The 13,453-nt window shown below is 43.3% G+C and overlaps 2 protein-coding genes across 7 annotated transcripts in view; both read right to left on the bottom strand.

Moving 5' to 3' along the window:
- The window catches only part of LOC137465609 (heterogeneous nuclear ribonucleoprotein K), a 230,157-nt gene that overhangs the window by 98,088 nt on the left and 118,616 nt on the right, over window positions 1–13,453 (bottom strand). The window lies entirely within an intron of this gene.
- Window positions 12,131–13,453, bottom strand: part of LOC137465592 (creatine kinase S-type, mitochondrial) — a 56,359-nt gene continuing 55,036 nt past the window's right edge. For all 5 annotated transcript variants that reach the window (XM_068177658.1, XM_068177656.1, XM_068177660.1 and 2 more), the window contains one exon: window positions 12,131–12,365. In XM_068177658.1, coding sequence (XP_068033759.1) covers window positions 12,246–12,365 — 120 coding nt within the window. In that variant the 3' untranslated portion in view covers window positions 12,131–12,245. The remainder of the gene's footprint in view (window positions 12,366–13,453) is intronic.

Genomic DNA, 13,453 nt, shown 5'->3' with positions numbered 1-13,453 from the left:
TTTGTCCTGTCCAGCTTTCCCGATTTTATATGAAGTCCCTTGTTTTATAGACCCAGCAAGGAAAGGCCTGCTGCGATACCTGCTCACTACAATGGTTTCCCCACCTTTAAGCCAAATGAACTTTTGGGGTGACTCTAGTGGTCTCTCACTGAAGACCCCTCATCTGCCTCGTTACCATTGTGACAGACGGAGATCGAAAAACCCCCCTCCCAAGGACTGAGACTGAGACCCCTACCACAGGGGGTGGGGAAAAGGATGGTGTGACCACTAATGACATGACCTGTTCTCCTTCAGTAGCTCCAATGGACTTACTCTTCATTGTGTTCATCCTGCCTTGGTGGTTTCAGTGGATTCACCTGTTCCCCCCTCCGTAACTTCAATAGACTCTTATTGTCCTGCATGTTCCCCCCTTTTTTCTCAGTGGACTATAAGTGGACCCCTGAGTTGACCAGAACTTTGGAGACTCTCCCCGACACGACAAGACGGATCCCCGTTGTCCGGACCAGTGAGGATCTTACCTGTGTTGGTAGCTATTCCCATCCCCCTCTTTTCTCTCTCTCTCTATCCTTTTATCTCCTTTCTGACCCCACTATCACATTTACTGTTTTGGCCTCTAATAAAGGTGCATTTGTTGTGATTAACTGATAGTCCCCTGCTGTTTGCCTTTTTGCATTTTTGGGATCAGTGAAAAGAACAATCACGATTCCTTTGCCAAATTGGGGCAGGGTGCGCCCCCTGCTCTGCATCCCCTGGGGTCTCGGAGGTGAGCTGTTAATCCCGGGCGAGTTGAAAAACACGTTTACTCTCCTGTGAAAATTTTAAAAGTTTAATAAAGGACAATAGGCGACAAAAGACAGTAAAGCAAAGATTATTACAGCCAGGTGCATCTTGGCACTCAGCCAAGAGCACACCCAGGGATACCCCTGAAATACCTTTTCCGTTACATCAGCCCGTTGCATATTAATAGACCCTTATGCATATATATAAAATAATTTACATTTTCCAGGAACTATTTTACATGGCCCCTCTTTGGGTCCACCTTTTTAGAGCATGTGTGTTTCTTGGCTGTGGTTTTGGCTCCTTCTCCTTATCGCTTCCAGTTTGGGCCTTGGTCCATACTTTCTTCAGACAGTGAGTGTTGACAGTCGGCATATCTGTAGCAGGTGTCCTCCTATGTTCATTGGATGTTATCCCATCCAAGCAGGCATTTTAATACAAGCATAGCTATTTCATGACTGTTGTATTGTGGTTTTAAGTTTCATGTTTTTGTACCAGTTCTGTAATGGTTCATCCCATAACCCCCCCCCCCCCATGGTTTTACCCTGAACTACCCCTTTCCGTGTATGTCAAACCCCTCCTCCTTCCCTGATGTCAGTCTCCCCCCAGTTCGCTGGATCATTCCCCTGTCCCCTCCCTGGTGCCTTGTCTATCACTCGACTCCCCATCCCACTCATCCAGAACCTTCCACAAAGGGCACTGAGTGATTGGATGGGGGCCAGGGGTCCCTCCTTCCCACCTCCCCTATTGAATTCCCCATGTGTCTGTCTCCCCACCTTCCACTCCCCCGAACATTCCCATTGGTGGGTGGGTGATCTCCTCCCATGTTTCCACCCCCATTTATATTGTGCTGCACAGCCCAGTCCAGGGCTTTGGTTGGCTGGTTCCCCTGGGTTGCGGATATCTTCGGAGCTCTCCTCAATAAACCTGGACTTTACCCCCGAATGGAGTCTACTCCTTACTTCCACCATCATCGCAACCATCTCACCCCACAAAGCAAAAAGCCTTAGCCACCCTCCCGACCTCCCGAGGCACAGGAGAGTGTCCCCTGCCATCCGCTGTGCCGGAGCGAGCCGGGAGTCCCTGAGTGGACACAAGGAGTGGAACAGCATCACATGACTATGTCTAAACTTAATTAACAGCAGAAATACAAACTATACCTTTATAAAAAAGTTACTTTACCACCACACATATAAAATCCATTTTAATAGTTACGAAAAAACAATATTATAATATGTATTTATAACACCTACAAAAGAAAAAAGAATTATAAGAGCACCTGGGGACACCAGGTTAAAGGTTGTCGAGTTTAGGAGATGTTTGGCTGCTCTCAGCATGCGGCAAGGTCTCGGGAGGGCTGCGGCAGGGGCTGACTTATGGGGGTGGCCTGGCACGGCAACTCCCAATTCCCCCCCCCCCTGCCCCATTGGAAGCGGCGCAGGGCGTGGTTTGCGTAGGGCGCTGCTGGGGGTTGGGAGCTGGCTTGGTTGTGCCAGGGTCCCGGAGGGTGTGGGGTGACCGGACATGCTTACTGGCTCGGCGGCGGTGCTGGGTGCGGATCGCGTGGGTTTGCCGCGGAGGAGGGGGCTGGCTCAGTGGTGGAGCTGCCGGGGGTGGCACTCAGCCTGCCAGGGTCCCGAGTCCAGGATTGCAGCCTCGGCCCCGGCAAGTGTGTCGAGGGAGAAAGAGAGAAAGAGGGGGCGAAAGGGAGGCAAGGCACACCCCCAGGGTCCCCGCGCAGGTGTCTGTGGGTTTTTACCCCCCGCTCCTGGAGCGAGCCAGCGCCGCTGCGGTGCAGCGGCAGCAGCAGGGGAAGGGCAAGGGACAGCGTTGAAAGTGCTGTTGTAAAAAGAGGGAGAGGGGCCAGAGTGAGAGATAAGACCAAGGCAGAGGTAGCCTTAATCTTTCACTGGCTCTCCAAACCTCACAAAGTTGTTTATTTTTAAAGCAAGATTTCTTTTTTCTTTCTGTTTCTTTCTTTTCTTTTTTCTTGCTGTTAGGACGGGGCTTTTGTTCTGAAAAATGGGTATGTGATGTTAAAATAGTTAAATATTGCCCAGAGGGTAAAAAGCAATAGATGTGATTCATCTTATTGCAATAGATAAGAGAAGCCTCTTTGTTCATCATTAAACAGGAACTCAGGCAAAGGAAGAGGCTTTTGTGAATAACAGGAAACCCGAGGATATGCTGACTCCTTAAGTTGATTGTGCAGCTAGGGTCGGGAGGTGTGTAACCATATATGGAAAGATTGTTACAGGGTCATAAACCCCCAACGAGGAAGAGGAGGAGAGCCTTCATCCAGACGACCACCAGAGAGCAGAAGGCGACCCCCTAGCAACTGGAGGTGCATGTGCAGAGTACTCCCGGAAAAGTCACAAATGCGGAAGAAGGGGGAGAATAAAGGACCGTGGGAAAAGGGAAGTGGTGTGAGCCGTTGGCGGAGCACTGGCTCCCCGGCTACATCCAGCGCTGTTTGCTTGTCATTGCTTGCTGTAATCAATACATTTTCTAATCAATCCCTAAAGGATCAGACAAATTATTTACTTTAACCTATAACATTATGTTAAAATCGGCCTGGCCTTTCTTGTTTAACTAATTATGGCTCACAGAAAGAAGAATTTGCCTCTGCAGCTGTTAGTACAGCTGGATACAAGAAGCAGAGGCACCTGTAGAAAAAAGCTTTTTGCTAAACCCAGAAAGTTTTGGGGAATGCTGATGGCAAATGCTGATGTAGTATTGTCTTCCTTTTGTCACTGTCCCTGTGCTATTAAGAAGTCCTTTTCAGGTACTACTGAGGCAGCAATCCGAACCAGGGAAAGAGGGTGGATTCATGCCAGCAGAATCAAAGGACTTGTGAAGGAACCTGAGGAATGGACTGTCACATCTAAACTGGGTGATACCAAATTGACTCTCAAACAGGGACTTTGTGGTAATGGTTTGGGAAGACCCAAATGATCCAAGGAATGTACAAGGAATCACACCTAATTGGGAAATAAGGCTGAGCTTATACCATGTGAGAGACAACTGCGCACTTTGAATATTTTAAAAGGTTTATTAAACCTTAACAAAAATACAAGAAAAGGACTAAATAAGGAAAAAGTTGAAGCACTGGGAACTGCCTTCATGGCTGCTTACCACCTAGCCAGTTTGTCTTCAAGATGGATGCTCAGCCTTTTATACCCCTGGGGGTTGCATCAGCCAACCTTGGCCCCTCCCAAAGTCTGTCAGTCAGCTCTTCTTTGCTGTTTATTAGTGGAGACTGCTTTCTTGTAACTTGATTGGAGGGTCAGGTGTTGCCATGCCGCACCCCCTTAGCAACAATCTTTTCCATTCCCAACTGCTCCATATAAGACCCACATGTGCATGCCTCCTTTCTACCTGTCCTAGACAACCCAGGCTGTCTGATGGCAACAATACAGAGGGGGGTGGAAAAGGGAACTATGGAGAGAATAGGGGACATCTAAACTACAATAACATAACTATACATCACTAAAGCTTCTCTTAATATTCACACAGTATTTATCCCTTAATTGCAAGAGCCAATCATCTCATTATCCACCTATAACAAACCCCCATTTTCTATTTTATAATTTATTTGGTTCCAGTAATTAATTCATTTTTAATAACACGTGTTGATGTGGGTGAGGACAGTGGAAAAGGGTTTTAAGCAAAATGATTGGTGGAGTTTGTGAACAGAGGTCCAGTATGGCTTTTACCCCCATCTACCATGCCTACAGGGTTGCTGCCCACAGCAGGGTTATTATAATCTTCTCGGTGGCGAGTACAGGGGCCAACCTGGTCTTTCCCTCTGGTTCTCACTATACTTAATGTGAAAAATGCATATTATATAATTGGCTCTTTGCAAATGTTAAAATGAATACTATATGTGTTATGTTGGAAAGCGCTGTATTAATCTCTTTTAAGTAGTGCTGTATTAATCTTTTTTTAAGTAGTGTGGTAAATGTACTTTTTAGGCTATAGCATAATAATAAAATAGAAACTATGTGATGTAAGATACTTTTTGTAACTAGTGCAAGAAATTGAAAAGATAATCAAGAAATTCTTCACATTGTCCTATTTAGATAGAGATAACAGCAACAAGACACCAAGATTCCAAGAAAAGAATTATTGCCTCCTTATCGGGAATGCTCAGACTTCAAGGAGCCAAGAAAATTGATTTACAAGATGAGGGGGGGGAAGCTAAAATTAAGCAGAAACACCCTAGTTTGAAAAGAATGTTTGAATCATGTATGAGATATATGAATATGCAATAGGCTCTTGCTTTTAAGGGGTAATCCTTTGTTAGCAAGGTGTGCTTTGTGGCAGAGTGCAAAGCACCTGGACGCCCGTAATACTTTGCTTTTTATTGTCTCTTGTTATCCTTGTTATCCTAATTTTTATTACTATTTTCATTACTATTAAACTTCTAAAATTTTAACACAAGTGAATGGCGTTTTTCACACTTCAGTTTTAAGCAAATTATTTTAACGTTTTCTACTGTTCCTCCCCTTAACACATACTTGTAATTTTCATTGGGCAATTATATTAATGACCAATACAATTTAAATTCTCTTTTCAAAATATTAACAGTTATCTAAAGCACCTAGAGTAGTCGTGAGGCTTTTACTTGTCTTTCACAAAGTACAATAACAGGGGAGTACTGTTTGTTAGTCTATCAATATATGAGAATGTGTTCACACATTTATAAGTTCTATCAAGTCTACAGCAAAATTAAGGCACGAGGTAAGAATATAAATAACAGCAGTTTGAATGGGTTGGTTTGTATCTCTGTTATAAACTAAGTTGAACTCTACATATTGTACACAGGGAGTTAGGGGCTCCTCTGGTTAGTAGGGCTCAGTAGTGATACATACACATTCACACACACACACGTTTGTTTTCTCAGGTGAGACAGCAGCCGGATGCACAGAGCTGTGCATCCAGAGCCATGTTTCTGGGCGTGCTCAGCCCATGTCTGCACATAAGGTTATGTGCAGAACTAGTACACACACAGAGGTACTTATTTATTGGTATAGAACCTTGGAGTACAGAGGTACTTGTTAGCAGCACACACTTGCATACTCCCACGGAGCTGTGCACGCTCTACTTGCACACGCTAGCACACTTGTGCCCCAGAAATACTCACTTATGTATAGTTTCTACCAATGCACATGTGCTCACAAACACAAGACTTGTTTGTATGTAGAGCTTGTGTGCATTAGCACAAGTGTATAAATCTGTGCCCACTAATATGTGTAATGTCATCAACACACATATCTTACACAGGGCTATGCTCACACTTGTAGAGCCTGTGTACACTCATAAATACAGGGCTGTACACTAATTTAGTCATACCTGAGAGGGGGTAATTTAACACACATGTATATAATAATGCACACAACACACGTACACCTTGGTACATATGTACCCATAGATATACACTGGTACATACATGCAAAGCACTCTCTAGAACTCTTCTGGAAAGAGAGTAGTAGGACATTTGTACTGCTTGTTACCACCTTGCTACTTCTAGGTAGTATTTTACTCTCTGTGCCTTTGGGGTGGGATACAAACTAGAACTAGAGAGAAAGGTACTGAAAAGAGAGAGAACAAGATATAGCACTGGCTGTCACCTGTTCTCAGAATGATGCCGATACTGAGGCGCTTTCTAGTAGATGAGACTGAAGGCTTTGAAATGAAGAGGTGCTAAATTTTCAAATTCTCAGTGTTCTTATGTCATACATTAATATGTTTCATCCTGTGCCTCTATTATTTTAAGGCCAAGTATAGATTTGTTGCATCTTTTCTGAAGAGGGTAATACAAAAACCAAACTCATGTCCCCTTCTCCCAGCGGCTTAAATAAGAAGCTAACTTTCCTCTCTTGTTAGGCAAAATTCAGGAAGATTTCTGATATAATAAACAGAATTTAAGATGTCATGTTGTTAACAGCATTTCTGTGTAAAGTCTCCACAAGTTATTTGGAAATTGCTTTCTCTGGAAGGCTTTGTGAGTTTGCAAATGAAGTGATTTCAAATGCACTAATGAAAGCAGAATGTTAGTAGAGGTTTCTTAACTTATAACTTTAATTACAATTGGATCTGCACACAAAACTTATTAGTAATGTATAACATCTAAATATGTGACAGTGAATAAGAAATCCTTATAAGTGTACTGTTCAAAGAGTAAATAAATATGGTATTCTCTACCCTTTACGCAGCTACACTGTTGTGTTTTGTTAAGGGATACCTCTTACCTTTTAACTAAAAGGGGGTGCTTGAGATCCTTATCATTGTGGAGGGCGGCTCACAGTTCATTTTAACTACAGGTTCTCCCGAGAGAACCCGTCTCTCTGATTAGTTAAAAGGAGAGAGAAAGAAAGAAATGAGAGGGAAAAAAAGAAGCTTTGCCTTCTTCTTGGAAAATAAAAGCAAATCATTAGCTTATATTCTCGGAACACCAGTGGAAGCAGCTGCTAAGCTGCTCACGTGGTGTTCTCATGTTCGCGCGGCTCCACGCTGATGCATATCGCAGGGGGGTCTCCACAGCTTGGTGCCCCGGCCACCCCCGCCAGGCGCAGCTGCCCCCTCGGCACTTCTGAGTCGCCGCGGGCTGCGGCCTCGATTACAAGGACTTGGGTCCCTCGAGAGCGCCGCTGGGGAGGGGGGTGTTATGAGTCAAAGTAAATAATTTGTCTGATCTGTTAGGGATTGACTAGAAAATTTATTGATTACAGCAAGCAATGACAAGCAAACAGCACTGGGTGTAGCCGGGAGAGTAAGGGTACTCCTGAAGAATATCCTTGCTGCCGAGAAGATGGTACACCTTGCGGCTCGAAGCATCCGAGTCGGTGAGCGAGGCAGAGGGATAAGAAACAGTGGAGGAAAGAGCCCTCAAACTGGGACAATTCAAAGGTATTTCAAGAACTGCTGTATTAATTCTCTTAAGTAGTGTGTTAAATATAGTTTTAGGTTATAACATAATGTTAAAATAGAAACTATGCTATGTAAGATACTTTTTAACTAGCTCAAGAAAGAGATGAGATAATCAAGAAATTCTTTGCAGAGGTAACAGCAACAAGACACCAAAATCCCCAAGAGGCCTCCTTATCAGAAAAGACAAACTTTATTCCACCTCCTTCTCATCTTTGAGGTGCCAACAGGATTAAGGAGGAAAGTTGACAATAACCAGAGAAATCCCTAGTTTGAAAGGAATGTGTGCATCATGTATGAGATATATGAATATGTAACAAGCTATTGCTTTTAAGGGTTAATCCTTTGTTCACAAGGCATGTTTTTCGTGGCGTAGTGTCCGAGAGCATCCGGACGTCCATAATTCTTTGATTTTATTGTCCTTTATTGTCCTAACTCTGATTGTCCAAATTCTTATTGCTCTAATTCTTCTTACTGTTTTTGCAACTATTTTATTACTATTAAACTTTTAAAATTTTAAAACAAGCGATTGGCGTTTTTCACATGGAACTATATCCTGGCCCAAAATAATTATAAGGATCTTTTACCCTAAGCACACTCCCAGAACTACTTCACTCACACTTCGGGCATACACACACATGTATACTCACAATCCTCTAGATCCTTCTCCTTTTTCTCTTTCATTATATAGTCCTTTTCTTTCTCCGGATTTACCTGCAATCACCGATGGTCCCAAGAGAAGTAGCTTGATCTGCTAAAATCATCAGGGGCACCATTCGTCTGAAAGCCCCCATTTTAAAAGTTTAATAAAGGACAATAGGAGACAAGGACCACAGAGCAAAGGTTATTACGGCCGGGTGCATCTTGGCACTCATTCAAGAGCACACTTACCTTTGAGGATACCCCTTAAAGACCTTTTCCCCTTGCATCTGCCTGTTGCATATTCATAGACCCTTATGCATATCCATAAACTAGTTTACATATTCCAGGAACTATTTTACATGGCCTCTGCTTGGGATCCGCTTTTTTAGAGCATGCATGTTTCTTGGCTGTGGTTTTGGCTCCTTCTCTTTATCACTTCCAGTTTGGGCCTGGGTCCACACTGTCTTCTGACAGTGAATGCTGATAGTTGGCATATCTGTAGCAGGTGTCCTCATCCTATGTTCATTGGATGTTATCCCATCCAAGCAGGCATTTTAACACAAGCATACTTCTATCAGCTATTGCACTACTATGTCTAAGCTTAATTAACAGCAGAAATACAAGCTATACCTTCATAGCAAAGTTACTTTAACACCACACATATAAAATCCATTTTAATATTTGTGAAAACCAATATTATAATATGTATCTATAACACCACCCCAGGTGTGCCTGCTGCTGCTGTTCCAGCCTGCTACTCTGAAGTTCCTGCTACATCCCATTTCTCCATCCAGAGGGGCGCTCAGACTGGCTGCCCCTGTGGGTTTGTAAAGGAAGCTCCTTTTCTATCTCTCCCAGCAGCTCACATGCCATTCATGTGTAGAGATGCGGCTGAACCGGCGCCACAGAGCCCCCTGCAGCCGTGGGAGAATCATTGCACCTTCCCTGCCCAGCCTGGAGCCAACAGCTCCCCTGCCGGCTGTGACCATAACTACACCAAAGGGGAAAGTGCTTGACAGATGAAAGAAGGCTGTTATTGGGTATCTGTTTATGTTTGTTGTTGCTGCTGTTGTTATTGTTTGTTTGTCTTGGTATTATATAGATTCTAGTAAAGAACTGTTATTCCTTTTCCCATATATTTGCCTGAAAGCCCCATAATTTCAAAGTTATAATAATTTGGAGAGAAGGAGGTCATATTTTCTATTCCAAGGGAGGTTCCCGCCTTCCTTGGCCAACATCTGTCCTTTAAACCAAGACATCTGGCAACACCGCTTCTCAACCACAGCACACCTTCTGCAAAAGGACTGTTTGTCAGCCCCAGCCTCGCAAAGAGGCATCAGGCAATCCTGGCAATCTGTGACCTGGAGAGCTACATCTACTATTAGTAGGTCTGGCTGGCTGGAAGACTGACATGGCTGGTTCAGTGACTCCTGCAGCTACATGGGATTGAATTTTACTGCATAGCAACACCATAACTGAGGAAGCTTGAACTAGTACGCTAACAAGACTGGGGCTAAAAGGATCTCTTTGCTCTTCCTTATCAGCTGCTGAGTCTGTTTGCTGCTTTTATTGGCTGCTCAGAGATGGTCAGAGAGGAGCTCTACTTGCCCACCCTACCGTGTGAACTGCCATGCCATGCCCTCATAGATGTGCTGAGCTCCTTGGAACCATTTGAATCTCCCTTGGTTGCTCCCGGCACCGCCCCCTCCTCACCTGGTTGGCTGTTGAGGGCTTCCAGGTCCTGACGAGGTTGGGGCCTGCTGCTCGGATGTCCCTGATGTTGAAAACCCCCCTGTACAGCTCAGTCTCAGCCCCCAGACTTTCCTTAGGACTTTCCTTCAGTCATGGCCACTTGTTTGTTTGTCAGGTCTAGATGTTTTGCTTATTGCCTCATCCATTTCCTTATCCCATTTTGATAATGTTCTTGATCTGATAATCTTACTGAAATAAGTGTTCACACCTTCCTCATACTCTCATCAATTACTTTACCTGACCAGGTTTGGTTCTTGCTATTGCCTCACATATTGTCTGTTGGTCAGGTTTGTATCTTCTATGTGTTGTTCCTTGCTTCCCTCCTTTCTTTTTATCCCCTTTTGCATTAAAAAGATCCTTGACTGGATACCCTTAAGGGAGCTGTGGTGGATTGACCTTGTCTGGATACCAGGTGCCCACCAAGCCATTCTATCACTCACCTTCCTCAAATGGGCAGGGGAAGAAAAAAAAATATGACAAAAGACTTGTGGGTCAAGATAAGGACAGGAAGATCACTCAGGAATTACCATAAGAGGTGAAACAGACTTGACTTGGGGAAATTAATTTAAATTTATTGCCAGTCAAAGGTCAGAGTAGGATAATAAGAAATAATAATAATAAAAAATCTTAAAACACCTTCCTGAGCCCAGTTTGTTTCCTGAATTCTCTACCACCTCCCTCCAAGCAGTACACAGGGACAGGGAATGGGGGAGCCTGGACCACCTCCTCCTCCTCTTTCTTCACTGACTTTGGTATCTGCAGAGTCGTTTGTCTCACATATTCTCACTCCTCTCTTCTGGCTGCTGTTGCACAGAACCTTTTTCCTCTTCTTAAATGTTATCACAGAGGTGCTACCACCAGGGCTGATTGGCTCAGCTTTGGCCAGTGGCAAGTCTGTCTTGAAGTTGGCTACAACTGACTGTCAGATATGGGGGAAGTTTCTGACATCTTACAGAAACTATCCCTGTAGCTCCCCCCACTACCAAAATCTTGCCATGCAAACTCAATACATGAGCAGATACCCTCCTCTTCTACATAGCCTTACAGATACTACTCCCAGCTCAATGTCAACACAGACAGCACTTTCACCAGAGCATGTTTTGAAAGGTTACTGTGAAACACTGAATATGTTTCATATGCAAAAGATAAGCAAAGGGTCTTTAACGGTCTGTTGTTTTTCCAAGCTGCTCACCACATGGAACAGTGGTGAGCACTGAGAAGCTTTTACTCAGGGTACTGTATTCCAGTACATCCTGGGCACTTGGGTGACCGGTGCTGGAGCCTGGTCCCTATTACCCGTGACCAGAAAGCTGCAGGAAAAGACTGGAAGAGGTCATGCTGGGCAGGTTTCTGTTGGATACATAATATCAGCAAACTGATATTTGTTACTTCTGATTTTAGGTTTAGCTTGCTGCAGTTTAAGGCCAGAAGTGGTACCTGAGAAAAACACCTGAAAGTGACCTGGTGAACTGGTGAACTCTCCACCAGGGCTAAGAAAGTCTGAGGGTTTGGGATGACATGGTAAATAAGTCTGTCTGCAAACCAGTCCTGGACAGAGAAAAGACATCTCCCATACAGAGACACCGATGAGTTCCAGATGACAGGTTAAGTGGCAGACTTCAGAGACTGAAGCCATTTGCAGCTGCTTGCTCTAGTTAACTTTTGAACATGGTGTTGAACGCTGAAAAATTATGAGCATATTGCAAGCACCTGCCCTTCAGACTGAGAGATTTTTGTACTCTGGACAGGCACTCAAGACAAGTGCTTCTGTGAATAAAACTCAGGTGCTCAGAAGTCTGCATAAATATAGCCATAAGTGTACATACATGCTAGAGTTATGTATTTGTGCCTTTTGCATTATTCAAGTAATACTTTCCTTATCATCAGCCAAGAAAGAAAGGTTCAAAGCCTAGGTAAAGGTTCCTGAGAAGACAAAGGGAAAAGGGAAGCGGTCCCTACAAAGTGGTTGTCCTACGAAAGCTGCACTAAGACTATTTTCTGTTAGTGTGACCAGGCATCTAGAGAGACGTTGGGTATCAGGCAGTGTTTTATTAAACAAGGTATTTAAATAGAGATATACAGAGGTGCCTTTCTGTCAAAATGGCAGCCATATTTTTTATCATTAACAGACATCAGCCACAAGATCACTTCCTGCCAAACTGAGGTAATGGTGGTGGTACTTTAATGTCTTGACCTCTTTCCAGTTTCTTCTCACAGTCAACTAGATAGTTGACTCCATCAATGACAATCTGAACTAGTTCTACCTACAATAACAAGAAAAACAATAATAACAAAAGATTTAGGCAACACTGTTAACAGAGGAATGAAAAATTGGCTTGTATGGCAAAGACTGCAAGTAAAGCCAGACCCAAGGAGAATCATGACCTGGACACAGAGATTACACATGCTGTGACACAGGAAATATAGGTCATGCATTGGTCATCAAGTGGAAGCCCATAGTAATTCCCTTCTCCCTACGCCTTCTGTTCATGCTGAGCTTGGCCTTCTAACATTAGAAATTTTCAAATAGTCCCCTAATTTCCACCAAATTCTGCTCCTACACATATGCCTATATAAATAGACAAACAGAAATGCTTAAACAAAAGGTTTAGGCTTGAGTTTAGAGACCCATTTCAAATGTTACCACTCTGAGAATACAAGATGCTGAGAACTACAGCATGTCAAAGCCATGGATTCCCATTTGCTGTGTTCTCACAATTTACATATTAGGACAATGAAAGTGAAAAGGCAGTGCCATGGATGTTTAGAGTCACTGGGCAGTTCTCTCTGAAGCAACAAATGCCAGTGTAAATAAAGAGGTTCTGGTGCTTTGCCAACAGCATCTTGTGAGGTTTGGATTAATGTCTTTATCCAAATGTGTTTGGGCTTAAAAGGTATGGAATGTTGGTCTGACATTTGGTAAATGACTGTGAAGACTACTGGCACTTTTTCTTTCTTCTGTAGAAAGTAGGATAGTTGTATTTTCTTGATGGATAGTAATGAGATATATGAGTAATACTGAAATGACTCACAGAATTATGCAGAGCTCTCCCTTACTGTTTAGCATGCTTAAAGCATCTGTACAAATGTGCTTACTTCTTGATGTTTTAGACTGTTGTTTACCTATATTCTGTGAAATACAGCAGCTTTATTCAATATACAGTCACTACTGTAGAAGAAAGAATGCACTGCATCCAAATGGACACTAGTGAATTGCAGAGGATAATCTATACATCATCAACCGTAGAAACTAAAACTTACTATGTGATATTAAGATACTAATATAGTTTTGTGCTATTTAATTTTAAAGCCATATAGTTCTTTGAAGGACTGAAAAAGCAAAAATTATGTT

This window comes from Anomalospiza imberbis (genome assembly GCF_031753505.1).
Source record: "Anomalospiza imberbis isolate Cuckoo-Finch-1a 21T00152 chromosome W unlocalized genomic scaffold, ASM3175350v1 scaffold_31, whole genome shotgun sequence".
NCBI classification, from domain to species: Eukaryota; Metazoa; Chordata; class Aves; order Passeriformes; family Viduidae; genus Anomalospiza; species Anomalospiza imberbis.
This window is presented reverse-complemented; position numbering and strand designations above follow the sequence as displayed.